The 14,738-nt window shown below is 41.2% G+C and overlaps 2 protein-coding genes and 1 long non-coding RNA gene across 3 annotated transcripts; 1 reads left to right on the top strand and 2 right to left on the bottom strand.

Annotated features, from left to right (window-relative positions):
- Positions 1-1,088: 1,088 nt before the first annotated feature.
- On the bottom strand, positions 1,089-6,015 carry myoz2b (myozenin 2b). Its single transcript, XM_040186641.2, has 6 exons — positions 5,748-6,015; positions 4,884-4,989; positions 3,781-3,947; positions 3,287-3,380; positions 2,571-2,733; positions 1,089-2,495 (listed from the first exon to the last, which is right to left on the bottom strand). The coding sequence occupies exons 2-6, from the start codon at positions 4,963-4,965 to the stop codon at positions 2,270-2,272; spliced, it is 732 nt and encodes a 243-aa protein (XP_040042575.2). The 5' UTR covers positions 4,966-4,989; positions 5,748-6,015; the 3' UTR covers positions 1,089-2,269.
- LOC144411603 (uncharacterized) lies at positions 5,976-9,832 on the top strand. The gene is made up of 2 exons (XR_013468798.1): positions 5,976-6,053; positions 7,554-9,832. It is a non-coding gene; the product is annotated as an uncharacterized LOC144411603 (long non-coding RNA).
- Positions 9,465-14,209, bottom strand: synpo2b (synaptopodin 2b). The gene is made up of 2 exons (XM_040187589.2): positions 13,555-14,209; positions 9,465-12,765 (listed from the first exon to the last, which is right to left on the bottom strand). The coding sequence occupies exons 1-2, from the start codon at positions 14,207-14,209 to the stop codon at positions 10,412-10,414; spliced, it is 3,009 nt and encodes a 1,002-aa protein (XP_040043523.2). The 3' UTR covers positions 9,465-10,411.
- Between the last annotated feature and the right edge of the window lie 529 nt (positions 14,210-14,738).

The raw sequence follows: 14,738 nt of genomic DNA, 5'->3' as shown, positions 1-14,738 counted from the left end.
ATATTATGTTATTCATGTTGAACGCTACATGCTGAACTAATATATAAATATATCTATATTATATAAAGTAGAGCGTGGACCATGTGCAGTATTTGAGGCAGATCCAGTCTGACTGTACGTAGAAGTCTCTGATCCTTTTTTTTGGCTCCAGCAATAGAACCGACACCTCCCTTGAGACACAGGAAGTGTTTTTGGTGTTATTTATTTCAGGCTTTATATTTCACCTGCTGAATGTTGCACAGCTGAGCTCTGTTCAGATGAGCTGTCAAACTGTTCGTTAGTTTATTTTTGGAGTTAGCATTTTATTATCTGTTCTGTCTCTTCATTGTTTCTTCATTGTTTTCAGTCTGCGGGGTGTAATAGGTTATCCAAAAGGGACTTAAATAGACTCCCAGCGACTATAAATCCACAGCCGAACTGACTTTTGCCACAGAATAACTGTTCCTAATATAGAGGTCGATGTCCAGGTCGGGTCCTGTCCCCAATAATACATCCTCAAAACACAGTAATGCAGAAAAAACAGAACATTCTGTGTAAATGTAAATACAAAGTATTTGGATTGTCAAGGTTTGAGAGAAATTATAGTAATGTTTGCTTAAGAGTTCCTACTCTTGCCTTGAGTTAGATTGTGCTGTATCTCTCTCCCCTCTCTGAGTCTGTAGATTGTATGTTTCGGTTCATTAATGAGAGAAAAATGTGTCTTAAGGGGTTCGTCCCAGCAAATTGTGCTCAATAGCAAAAAAAAAGATGGTCATATTTTGTCTTCTTGAAGCTAATTGTAAGATTGTGACGGCTTGGAAATCCGTTCACAGGCCGAGCAAACAACATCGGTCAGAGGGACTGTTACAGTTACTTACATATGCAGCTAAAGGTAAATCTATCTGTGCATGCACACATAAGACACCCTCCACTGCTATTTTTATAAACAACAAATCATGCCACTAATATTTCTATTTAAAATATTTGCTAATATGTACTTTCTGATCTTTGTTTTGTTTTTTGTTGTTTGTGTAATGTGGAGAAACTGTAGAAGTAAAATCATGCCGCTTGACTGTATTGGGCTCAGTTGTCAAAAAAATACCCAAATATAACTGACACACTTTCAGTGTATTTTGCACTCGTACACAGTTTACACACGTTTCATGTTTTAGGACATCAGTGGCAAGAAACAACACACAACAAACATTTCAGTTTGCTCACACTGCAAACAAGGAAGGCCAGACTACATCAATGTTTACAATTATTAAACGTATTGGCACACAAAGTCACTGTTTCTATATCCGTGTTTTAATTGATTAGTTCCATCGCAGGTCAAAGTCCAGATTTCTCAGTGTTCCACTTCGATGTGACCTCTGTTATTCCCTCAATATAAAAATGTTTCTTAGCTCCAATGTAATTTTCAAAAAACGTTTTCAATTGCAGTCCACAATAAATCAGAGCTGTCAAACAGTCCTTTCACTATTGTTTTATTTCTACGGATCCATTTTTCCTATTTCGCGTTAAAGTTTTGATACATTTTTTGATTAATCAGCTTGAGTTAACTTTAACTTTTATTCCTTTATTTTTAAACTAACCCATAGCCTTATACTACCAACCTATAGCATTATATTTTATTTTATTCTTTGTGCACTGTCTTGTCATCCATCGTGGGACTGTCTGCTGTTACGCACCAACCGCCAAGTCAAATTCCTTGTTTGTCTGACACATTATAGCAACAAATGTTTCCTTATTCCTGATTCCTGATCCTGAGTTATTTCTGTCTGTGTTCAACCTTTGCGTTGTCTTACATGACGTTAAGAGTTATTTATTATATATATGTATATTTATATGATAAATAAATAGAAATTAACACTTCTTATTTGAGTATGTGTAATTTCATTCCTTACAATAGATATAAATGGAATATTGCGTATCACAATCACTAAATATAATGCACTGCATGTTCCAGTTGTCTTCAATCAATAAATAAGTAGCATTCTTTATTTACATTACGTATTCATAAAATTCAACTGAACACTTATAAAATTTACAGTTTTGCTGTATGAACCAGTGGAAACCTTTCTTGAGTTATTCTATTTACACGATTTTCTTTGAACACAGTTTAAGTGTACACCAAACACACTGCTCAACAAAAGTTTGAAATATTTTTTCTCTACTAAATGGGATCAATCCAAAATATTAGTATTCATGACTTTGGTGTGAATGGGGTGTTTCGCCTTAATCAGATGTGGCCCTGAACACAACAGCTGGCATCACACGGTTAGACGACCTACAGGTCATCGGACTCCGGGATGTTAACGGCCTCCACGGTCACAGTGGGCATGATCAGAGGAGCGCCCTCAGATATCCACCCTTGGGCCATCCGATTAAAGGTGGGTCTTTTCACTCCGGGCTCCTGCAGCTCGTGGTACCTGGGCGGGTTCAGGTCCAGCTCGGGGAGCTTGAATGTGATTCCTCTGGGAGCTTTGTCAAAGCCACCAAAAGGAGTGGCGACCCTGTAATCGCCGTCAAGTGTGATTAGTTCCTCGTTTTTCGTGCTGACGTACCACAGCGTACACTCGTTTTCTCACCGGTTAAAGCTTTTGTACTCGGGAGGGTCCGGTTGCGGGTCTGGTCCTGACATCGTCAGTTTGAGGGTTTCGGCGAGGTCGGGGTCACTGAGGATGGCCTGATCCCACGGGGAGTGGTAGGACTTGGGCATCGCTGTAGCTGTAAACTTCTCTGCAGTTGTGTCTGTCGAGAACCAAGCAAAGAGAGAGAGAGAGACGCCGTGCGGCAGAATGACCCCACGGTCCGGTTTGCAGCGTACTGGTTGATGATGAGCCTTTTGGTTGGGAGGCTAAAGTTTTAGAGTGGATTGTGAATAGCGGCTGTGCTTAGGGAACACTTATGGGCAGACTGAGTTGTCCGTCATTGAGATCTGAGGCCTTAAAATAGCACATAGTTGAAGTGTGCACTCATCATACAAAGTACCAACGAGGGATGATGTCGTACTGGGAGTTTTGAAAAAGCAATGGACTGTGTTGGCTTATTAAAATATAATATAATACAATATAGCATTTAAAGTTGTGATAATATGAATTACACAAGTTAAATAATTATCTGTTTAAACTGTGAGGACAGAGTAGATACAGTAGGAAAGATTTCCAAAGACTACATTTAATGTTAATAGTTGTAGATCTATTTGTACACGGGAATACGATTAGACAAAACAAAAGATTTTTTAAAGAGTTCTTCTTAAAGTTTACATTGGCTCCAAAGTAAACATACCAAAGAGCACAATTACCTGATACAATGATTTCTGGATTAGTTGTATTTCCATCGGTCGGTGGGTCCACTTTAATTTCCACAGTGTGTGCGTTCAAAGCTAAAATATCATTCTGCAACGCACAATTAAAATAAAGTTGTTATCAACTGAGTAACAAAACATAACGCTGGCACACGTACAGTTTCTCTCGTCTTCCATGCACTCAGACACACTCAAACACACACAATATCACACACACGCACACACACACTTATAACTACAGTGTGTGCAGACACACAGAAACATATGAACAGGCACTGATAAAGGGAGGGGGGGGCAGAAGCTTTGGCTGGACGACGTACAGTGAAAGGCTCTCGTCTCTGTTTATCGTCGCTGCTTTGTAACATCTTTTTTCAAGAGCATATTTCCTGATAAAATATTTTTGCAGTAAAGACACGTTCATGCAGACAACACTAACGCCAGAACTTCAGAATGATTTCAAACAAATATGTAAAAAATACAAGTTGACTTACATTCAGCTGTGTGTTTGCCTCATTTTGTATACTTTCAAATGTATATTTTTCAGATCTCCTCTGGCGCATTTTGAAAAGCCGAGACCCTCGGTTGGAAAGCAACGACAGCTCCTCCAACATTATGTCTTTGGGAGTGCTGAGCTTCTTTCCGAGATCCATTACGTACCCTTTTGGAAAAAAAGGAAACACACACAAAAGGTCAACTGGAAAACAATATTCCCAAAGCATTCAGATTTAGAGGACAATAATTTGCAATCAATCAGTGTATTAATTGGTGCATATTACCTAATTTTGTGCCAATATTATTCTCAAAAACTGAATCCTGCCCCAAAATGTATCATTAAGTTAAGGTGCATTTTCTAAAGAGGATTCCCAACTCAAAATGTTTGTAGTTGATGTTATTAAATGTGAGCAACTCCCTTGGTGTATGACAATTCAATTATCATAACAGTTGTTCATAATAAATGTTGAAAGCTTTTAATCTAATCCCAAAGCTGTTCTGTAGAAAAATCCTCTCGCATTTTTTTAAATTATGCATCAGTTGATGAAATACTTTCAGAAATATTCTTAAATAAATTGCCTACTGTATAATTATCACAAACTAACTTGACAGCCGGACGGATTTGGAGCCGGATGGGGCGGATACATAAATACACCCTGATATCATTTTTGTCAGATGGAAAGTTTTGAGGGAAGGGTCCATAGATGTCATCAAATGCTCCCAAAAATGTCAATGTGTTCCATTCGTAAGCCACGTCACGGAAGATGAGTTATCATTGTACTTGAGAATAAGTGTTGGACGGACGTGATGCTTCCTCGTCCGCCTAAACAGACGGTATGTACCCCAGCTGTCACAAAGCTTCAAGTTATCCAAATGGCTACACACAGTTGTCCCTCACCCCCCACACCCTCTCCCCCACTCTCCAGAAATAGCCCTTTGAAAAGGACAACGACAAAGGATTAGTCCCCATAGGTAGTAAATCGTCCCGTTAGCTTATTTATTGTGAATACTGGAGCGTAACTCTGGGATTTTTTTTACCCTGATCACAGTGGGTATTATCTCACGGCCGCAGTGTGTGAGTGAGTGAGTTATGACATCATACCGTTGGTGCCGTGGACCTCCTGGCAAATAGCTGCAGCGCGCTTCTTTCTCTCTCCAGTTGGCATTGTACAGAATTGTGACATTGTGGCTTTGGCAATTCAGGAGTACTGGAGACACATGCGGGACACAGGATGACCAGACTGAGTGATTTTTATTTTTTAGTCAATAAAAGTATATATCCCATTTGCTGTTAGCATCTTTTGGAATTTCAAGACTATTTGTAAGGCCCCCGTCAAATAAATCTACCATTTTAGTGTTGGCCATGTTACAATAATCTCTCAATCGAGGTTGGATTGAAATAGGATATGATGTTTCGCAGAACTGCAAAGCTGCAAAAATCCATTGTACTGGGATCGGTTTCTACACACACAATTCTGAAATCTGGTCTCGTCACTGGACCATTATTTGAGTGAGTAAACAAATGTTTGTGGTATCTCCCTTTAAGGTTGCCACAAAATAAATTGCCAGTTTAAAGGTCAAGAGTAACTGTTGTGTCCTAAATTAGTAAGCTATGTGTGGTTGGACAAAGTAAGTATCCAACCACACGTGCTACAACATAATATCCAAAATAACTTGATTTCTTTCTGTTGCTCTAAAGGCAAAAACACTCAATACTACATTTTGTGCCAATCTGCTGAAGTTGGGCCATAATTTCCATGCTGACATCCAGAAGGAAATATAGTTCAAGAGAAAGAAAATGTAACTTATAGTTTGTCAAATATTCGTTTAGTAATTCACAGAAAACCAAAGCCATGTTTATTTTATCTCAATACACTGACATTCTCCAATCTTCAAACCTAACTTCTAAAATTTGAATGAACCCCTACATATTCACAAAATAACGTCTGCCGACGCTTGTCCGTACCTGCGATGGTATCCCTGGGGTCCCACCTGTATCCTTGAAGGGGAGACACAGAGGCTCAGGGGTCAACCTACAGCGGGTAGTTTGATCTTCCCTGATCTTCACACACACGGACACTAAAGCTAAACTGTGGCCGTGTCTCTGTGTCTGTTGTGAATGGAATGCTGCTTACATCAATAGGCTAAATTTAACCTGCCAAACACTCAAAACCACTCGCAAACACCACGGGGCAAGGATAGCTGCCGGAGAGGGAGAGAAAGAAAGAGTGAGCGGGGAGAGGATGGATGACACGCACACATGTTCTCTGAGGTGAGGCCTCCCCTCCAGAGACACATTTCCTTCCTTAAGTTGGATCTCCAATGTCGGCATGTCCCCATGGGTACATCTAACCTTCTGGACTTCAAGTTAAGAAGGCTGCTAATGCTCTTCGCAGCTTCCATGTACCTTTCTCTTGCAAATGACTTTTGTTTCTGCCATTATGTCCCAATTTCTGACTCTATGTAATGATGAACAGACCAGCGGAATGGTCAGTGTATATTTTCGTCTAAGATAGTGATCAAAAAAGTATATATACTGTATATATATATTTAAAGCAGTATCAAGGTCATTACCCTGATAGTTGAGCCTGTCGTTCCAATTCAGGCATACAAGACCTTTAATCTTTAAATTCTCCCAAAATACACTGCCGAGACATAAAAAACGTTCCTGACAACGGAAGTTGTTTTTAATTTTTGAATCAGTATTGATGTGTTTTAAACACAGACATAATAATAATAATAAGGAATGTTACATGATTTAAAATATGTATAATTATATCACAATGTAGATTAAAGCAAAAACAACAACACCACTTTAAAGAGACTGTTTACATTTTATTTTTCAGTTTGTGTTGAACAGGTGCAAAATTTAAGAATTTCATCAGACACAGCCCCCCTCCCGCCCCCCAGCAAAAAAAGTAAAATGTGTAACAAACATGAGTACTTAATTCATGTTAAAACCCTGAAGCGTATTGGTGGAATCTGCTGTTCTGTTTACATGTTAACACTCCACAATGTGAGAATAAAGGTGGGATAAATAACGTCTGCATGCAATTTCCTCCTCGGGACTTAAAACCGCATTTAATAGAAGCAAACCAGCTTAAATCTATTTTGAGATATTACAAGTAGGTCAGGAGTCTAAATAAAGCCACTGCAATATAGTGATAAAAAGAAAGATGAGTAACACCAGCAATTGCTGTCGCTGTATGAAATGTTGACGTGTGCACAAGTGCTAAAGTCAGAGTGGGTTTCTAAGCAACAGTTGAAAATACATGACGGAAAAGCCACACAATCCTGTGCCTTATTTCTCTATAAATATTCATAATTAATAATGAGCAACACAAATCCATCAAACGTTTCTCAATGTGCTACACCTTCACTTTGCCTCTCCTAACACTTACGTCCTTGATCAGTCCCCCTCTAAAAAATGATACAATGACCAATTATCCGCGATTGCAACCCCCCCCATTTATGCTCAGCCGGGGGCAAGCAACAAAACACTACTGCTGCAGTTACTCGTTGTGCTGCTCGCACCATGAAGACAGCAACTTTCATCACTCCCATCAACAACAAACCCAGTAAATTGTGAAAAATATGTATCTGACCTACAAAGCTTGAACCTATTTTTCTTACAATAGAAAACATATGTTGCATCCCTTTAAGTCAAATTGAATGTTTTGTGTTTTAATGTCCAATATGCTTTTTTTACAGTGATTAATGTATGTTGAATTAAAAGTACACTTCTCTTCATGTATGTTTGACCTCATCTCAGTGGTATTCACTCTTGGGGACTGCACCAGGCACCGGGGAGTACTTTGTTGGACAGGAGCCTCGTCCCATGTACCCAATACCGGCCCTGCTGACAGGCCTCAGAGGCTGAGCGGGTCTGAAGGGAGGCCCATAGAAGGCCGGCCTCTCAGGTGGAAATGTCCTGCTCATGAACGGTGCCTGAAAAGCTGGAGCTGCATGATAATGACCCAGGCTGACAGGTGGAGGGTCAAGAGACACCCTGCGCTTCCATTCTTCCGGGGGCTCCGGCAGAGATCTGCGGTGCCCCGCGGCTTGGACATTTGAAGCAACAGATGACGGGAGGCTCTGAAACCCAAAGGCATCATCGACTGAACCAATTAGGCTTCTGGACGCCGCCTCCCACGGGGACAGTGGCTTGGAGACTTTTCCTTGAAAGGACGCTTGCCTCTGTGTCGGTAAATATGATGACTGGATTCCAGTTGTGGAAGAAGGCGTCGAATTCAGACGCTTGGGGAGGCTCAAGGAGCGGCTCCTTCCGAAGCCCTGAAGAGAAGATCACATGTCAGTTGACTGGTTCGACTGCTGCATTGCAGACTGTGCTGCCACCCGCTGGATTAATGTATGCCAGTACGATCAATTGGAAATTGGGAGTTTTGATTACTAAAAATGTAATTGAAGAAAGGGAGGCAATCAAATAAATTAGTTTCGCTAAAACTAAAATTGGCCACTAACAAAAACAATTTCTTCTGTTTTTCTGTTTTTGCAGTTTTATTATAAAACAGATTTTGGCTACACCAAATAATATCTTTCTAAAAGCCTTGATAAAAATAACGCAAACATATGGATGACATTCGTATTAAAGTCTTAAAGCATAATAAAGCATCTAATAGTTTTAAAAAATAGAAAATTTTAAATAAAATGTAAGAACTTACCTGGTGTTGGTTCAAAAAACTTGATATGGCAATATTACTACTATAAAACATTTAGAAGATGAAGGATCTTTGTTTGGAACTGTATCTCTGCCCCCTTTACTTTGATTAATCTACCTAACGAGGAAATCCACCCTAAAATGCAATATATTTTTTCAGTTTTTTAAGTTTCATTTTGTATTTCCATTATGGGCCACTTTACCAATTTTACAATAAAACATTTAAAAGTCCCAGGACACCTAGAACGTGTGTAATTGGTCCGACACAGTATTGTTAGTGATTGATGTGTTTCTTTTGGTTTAAATCAGCTAAAGAAAAAAGTGTCTATGACATGATCAGAACTAGCATTAGCCACAGTTCTAAGCTTGTGGTCAAAGCTAATATGAGCCCATCTGATACTCAAAACATTCTTGTTATTGCCATTTATTAATTTAATATTGTTTATATGGCTCACACAATCATAGACACATTATATATAAATAGGTGTGAACTAAATCTGTCCTAAAATACTTTAAATAAATAATTTTTACGGTGAGTATACATAGTACTTACTAAATGTCATTAGAATTGCAAAATGTAAATGCGGCTTTAGGGTGGATATCACTTCAGTAGTCGGCCATAGACGGCCGACAAAAATTTGCAGACAGACTTTTGAGGGCCGAGATTATGGTTCCAAACCTTTCCCATTTAGAGTTAGAGGTGGACTCATGGAAAAGCTGTGAAAACAAACAAGCACAGCGGTCCAGACACATAAAGTCATACTGGTCAGTGACAGTGTTCACCTTCAGCAATTTACCAATCAATTTACCAAACAGTACAGTCACAAATTAGTGAAAATCTTAAAACTGATATTGCTGAAGGTGCAGTAAATACGTGTAGATTCTGTGTGAAAGCGTGACGTGGTGAGAAAGATGAAAGAAGAAATATGACTCACTCAGAAGGAAAGTAGTGGTACAGTAGTTCAGGAAAAAGAAGCTCATGACACACAAAGAAAAGTTCACAAGTGGAGTGAAAGAGAGATTTAATAGCATGGTCTTACTGAGAACAAGAAGTGCAAATATGTTTGAAAGTCAGAGAAATCAACACAAAGAAGACAATTGATTCCTATTTTCATTTTGAGTTGCTACTGAGCATCTAAAGCTCAAATATCTGTGATAACGTCGTGTTTTACAGGATGAGTACAGAGATTGCCTGAAGATTTTACCAACACTTAAATACCACGGCCCTCAATGGCAACTGCAGAAAATACGACCACATAAAAAAACATTGAAAATCATCGTTGCTAATAATCACAACTTAAGTAAGTGCTTTTAGCTGTTTGCATGCCATTGAAGTTTGGAATGAGACTGAATAAATTGTGTGTATCCAAAAAGAGTGCATTGATAGTTTCTGCCCAGACACACTAAAGTAAATATAATTGTGTGTTATCGTTTTCTCAGATGGCATGAAACATAGTTTTTAATTAGTGTAATAAACACATTTATTTAATGGCATTGCTCTGATGCTTTTAGGGTCAGTGACTAACACTACCAGACTTAAGTACTTTCTCCTTACAAAAAAGAAACAACTCAGAGAAACGTCAATTGAACAATGTTCTCTGCAAACATTATTTCACATTTATTAGCACTCCCTGAGAACTACTCAACATTATCTAGTTTGCATTTAGGAGAAGTTTGAGAAGGATGATATAATATCCTGAATTATTTATTCATGTTTTATTTTATTTTATCTTATCTAATATTACATTCTATGGATGATGTAGCTTTGCTGTACATTAATTGTGTTTCGTCCAATTGCTAGCTAAATACATCCTTTTAGATGCATAATTGATTATTTTGGACGTGACATACATTTAGACCGTCTGTGCATGTCCATGTTAAGTAAGACATTCTATGCATATCTTATTTTGTTCTACCATCTCAGCGGTGACAAAGCATGACCATATAGAGCATTAGAGCGAATGAAGCGCAGCGACGGGTCTCCACTGTTTGCCCGTCACCACTGGCTTCCTAGCTGAATACTTCGGGCGAGGTGCCATCTGCCGTGCACCTCTAGCAATGAGAGAGGCAGGAGAATAAGCTGAAGCAATGCTTTCACCAACAGATGAATGCTGGGAGGAGGCGCTTGCGGGACGGGCACTCTGTGCTTGCTTGTTGCTTGTTATGTGAGGGGCCGTTGGAGTGTGCTTTTCACCCAAGCGCTTGTCGGTTGCTGGAGGTTCAACCGAGCTTTGGTGGGTAGAAGAATTGTGGGAACTTACCAATGCAGGAGACTTAGCCTTGCTTTGAACAATACGCTCAGATGCGTTGTCAGGAGAATGAGAAGGTGCATTTCTATGTTTAAGGCTTTTGATGACCTCAAACTTTGATGCTGGGGTAGGTCTTGGGCTGGGGCTTTTGGCCTCAGGTACTGCCTCATACTTAAATAGTGAGGAGTCCAACTGATAGGGCTGATGTTTCATAATATCTAAGGGGTTGAGAGGCTTTGGGGCCGCTTTAGGTTTCTCTTTAGTCTTAGGCTTAATTTTGGGGCTAGTGGAAGGGGGCTGCTTGACTGCTGATGGAGGATAGAACGGAGCATGAAGAGGATTGTATGACAAAGGGGGCGGGGCACGAACGATGGAAGAATACCTCCAGGTGTTAGGGAGCGATGTGGTCGGGGAGGGGGATCTTGTTTTGTTAGCGTGCACCGTTTCAGCATCGACAACAAACTTCTCCATGCGGGACTGTCTTCTGGCAAACAACTCCGCACCTTTTCCCGCCATGGACGGACCATCGGCAGCCCGATTACTACCTCCGTCTGAGACTCGACCCCTCGGAGAAGCCGGTGATGCTTTTGTTGCATGGCCGTTTGACTTCTCTGCTTGCGGTGGACAAGATGCAGCCGAGTTTAGAGCGCTGTCTAACTTATTCCTTGAGGGTGTGGGTGGGTGTTGGGGGCTGTAACTGAGACCACGGCCCTGCATACTCACTGGGGCTTGTGATGGCTGCTGATTCCAGCTATTCGTTGCTGGCTGGAGATGAAGCTGGGAAGAGGAGTTGACGGGGGCCCAGGCATTGGCAGGTGTTTGAAGGGTTGCCAGAGTTTGATCTGGTTTCCAATAGTTGGCCATCTGTTGAGCTTGAGCCCAATCTTGCTGCTGTAAGTAATGCTGATTATGAGGCCCCACAGGACTGTGGGAGGTTTGTGGTACCGGACTTCTTGGTTGAATGTAGGGTCCACCGGAGGGGCTCCTACTCATCCAAGGTGGACAGGCCGGGTTGATGGTAGGTTTTGGGGCGACAGGAGGGGGATTCTTGAGTTTTATTGTTCTGGGTTGCATGAAGTTACAAGCCTCAGCACCAAGACTAAAACAGTCTTCCTCTGACTCAATAAAAGACCTCCTTTCCCCTTTGTTCTGAAGGTGATGATCTGATCCTTGCGTCGGCCTTGGCTGTTTATTGGTGCCTTTCCTTTTAGGCTCTGGAAGGATGCCGGTCTTTATTGCTGGCACAGATATCCGCTCATCTCTGGAGGCTATGATGTCTCCAGTTGGGGACCAAACTTGCGGGTTGGTATTAATAGGCACAGGTACTCTGAATCTTGGTTCTTGTCTCTTTGTCACTGGAACCAGGCCACCAGGCATGACAGGGGCAGTTCTGGAGGGAAATCCTAGGAAAGGCTTTGCGGTTCTGTTTGACACCAACGGTCTTGGAACGTTGGAAAGGTTGTTCATTTGTTGGATACTTTCTCTGTATTCTTCTTGCTGTCGTCTATCTGCATCCATGTAGTTGGCCGGATCAGCATGCACATACATTTCCTCAGTGTCATAAACATTCTGTCTTTCCCCACACTCGGATTCTTGTAATAACTCCAGAGGGTATCCTTTATTCCTCAGTTCGTCTTGCTCTGACCCAATTTCATCGATGCGTTTGCGGCATTGGGTGAACATCTCGACGCCCTTACCTTTTGTTTCTGGAAGTACTTCCATGTCTTTAACACTTCCCCAATCCCGACTTAAATTGTGCTGCTGCTGATAAACAGAATAGTCCTCTTCGAACTCAGATTCACTGGTCGCCACAAAGTTATAACCAGATGATCTGACTCCAGTTTCCTCCTCTGTCGGGTCTTCGCTGTCAAGCCTTTTCTCCCCAGTCCCGTAACTCACAAGAGTATACTTCTTTACCCTCTGGCGGCGTTTTTTAAACAGCAAGGCGCCCTTATTTTGAGGGTTGGGTGCATCCGTTAGAAGCCGAGCTATACGCTTGCATTTGGACTTGGTTTCCTTGACGTTTCTTTCCGATTGGCTCTCGTTCTGACTGAGCCCTGAGGAAAAGGAGAGAGAGGGACAGTAAGAAGTGAAGAGAGGTGTGGAAGATGTAAACATATAAATATATATTTGTATTTTTGTCTGTGGACATCCTACAGTATTTAACTAAACAACGCTTTGTTTAGTTGGTAAAAGTAGAAAAGTAAAATGATTGCTTGTTGCTCGATATTGGGGGATTTTAAAGCAAGCACACTAATAAGAGTAACTAAGAATAACGTGCTCCCCCTGAAGCCAGAACACTAATAAAAGCACCGTATTCTCTTACAGATGACGGGGGGGGGCTCCATGAGGCAAGAAAAATGAGGAGCTCAATTTCCATTGCCGGCAAGTATTACGCTTGTATAGGGATCTGGTGACAGGGCCGGCTGACACATGTTGGTGTCCGTCAAAGTAGTTTCTGCCAGCCTCATCATATGGTCATATTTTATTCTTAACTCACTCTGACTTTTAAAGCCATGGGAATTCTTCCTGCAGGTCCACCTCAAATAGACCCCACGTTACAGCATGAAAATAACCAGCAACAGCAGGGTTTTGCATGTGTTATGCATGAAATTATGTCTTAATAAAACACCAACAATGATTAAAGGAAAATACACTGAATTCAAGATAATAATAATAATAATAAAGTTTATTCATGCCACTGGAGAAGCAAACACAACATTACATTTCTTTCTATTAATAAGTTAGTAATTATTCAAGTTAAGAAAAACTTTTAGAATATGCTGTACAGTTTACATTACTAGCTTAATGTGTCTAACGACTGAGGGTAGAAGACAGATACTTACGCTTGGACTTTGCCCTCTGCCTGTCCGGTCTGCAGAGATCTGTGTCAGACTCCGAGTTCCACTTCTCTGCCTGCTCAGCAGCCTTGTCTGGAATTCCAAAGAAGAGCGAAGCAGGAGGTGCTTCACTGCTCCCTCCTTCCTCTGAAGAACCAACACTCCTGTTCAGAGTCCCTGGGTCCTGACTGGCTCCCAGGGGCTGCTCTGTGGTCAGGGTCAAGGCCAACGTCATGTCAGCTGCACGGTCAAGAGAGGAGGAAGAAGACTGCGATGGCGGCCGTGATGTCCGGCCGGCTTGAGGCTCAAAGTTGGGGCCCTCTGGGTGTGTGGACAGTGATGTTGGTGGAGGTTGGATTCGAGGAGACCCCGTTGCGGACTCGTTAGATTCACTGAGGTAAATGTCATCCTCATCTTTGTATGAAACCTCCTCTTCACTTGGGCAAAGCTCAGGCGGGGACTGTTGCTCACCTGCAGACTCCCAGTCTTGTGACTGAAGGCGTGCTGGCGACTCAAGATCAGACTGGCGGATGCGAGCAGGTAGAGGGTCTGAAGGGTAGTCTTCATCACTGGCATCATCACACAGTTCCTCAGAACCGTCTGAACCTGACCAAGGAACCATTTTATCATTGTGGTCTGGGTCTTCGGCTGCCGGTTCCATCTCTAATGCAGTTTCAGAATGTCCCGGGTATCACCAATAATACCTTCACAAAGAAAAACAAAGGAGCCTTTTGAAAGTATTTCACATTTTAGAAAACAAATTGATATGCAATTTATAAAATACTCTTGACTCAATGAATGTAAACAGTAAATTACTCTTCAAACGATGACCATAAACTCCCTTCTTTTTTTTTCATCTTCAGATAAAGATACAGTTTGTAATATTCCAAGGTACCGTGTAATTGTGTGAATTGTTCCTACCCCCAATAGGAAGTGCAGCTTTTCTTTGCTGCCATTGCTTTAAATGGAATGGTATGTAACACGAAGGAGGGAAACTGCATTCACATGCAGGAGGATAAGCAAAACAATTGGGAGGCTGTTTTCCAAACCTCTGTTTATACAATGAGGTTTCTTCTTCATTGCTGCTCTCAACTATCAGTGCTACAAACAGCACTGCAATAAGTATATCCATTTAAGAGCTGAATCTGAGAGACTATTTGATTTATACATAGTAGAAATGCTAGGCCTCC

Source organism: Gasterosteus aculeatus, chromosome 9 (assembly GCF_964276395.1).
Source record: "Gasterosteus aculeatus chromosome 9, fGasAcu3.hap1.1, whole genome shotgun sequence".
NCBI classification, from domain to species: domain Eukaryota; kingdom Metazoa; phylum Chordata; class Actinopteri; order Perciformes; family Gasterosteidae; genus Gasterosteus; species Gasterosteus aculeatus.
The sequence above is the reverse complement of the archived record's forward strand: the minus strand, read 5'-3'. Positions and strand labels throughout refer to the sequence as shown.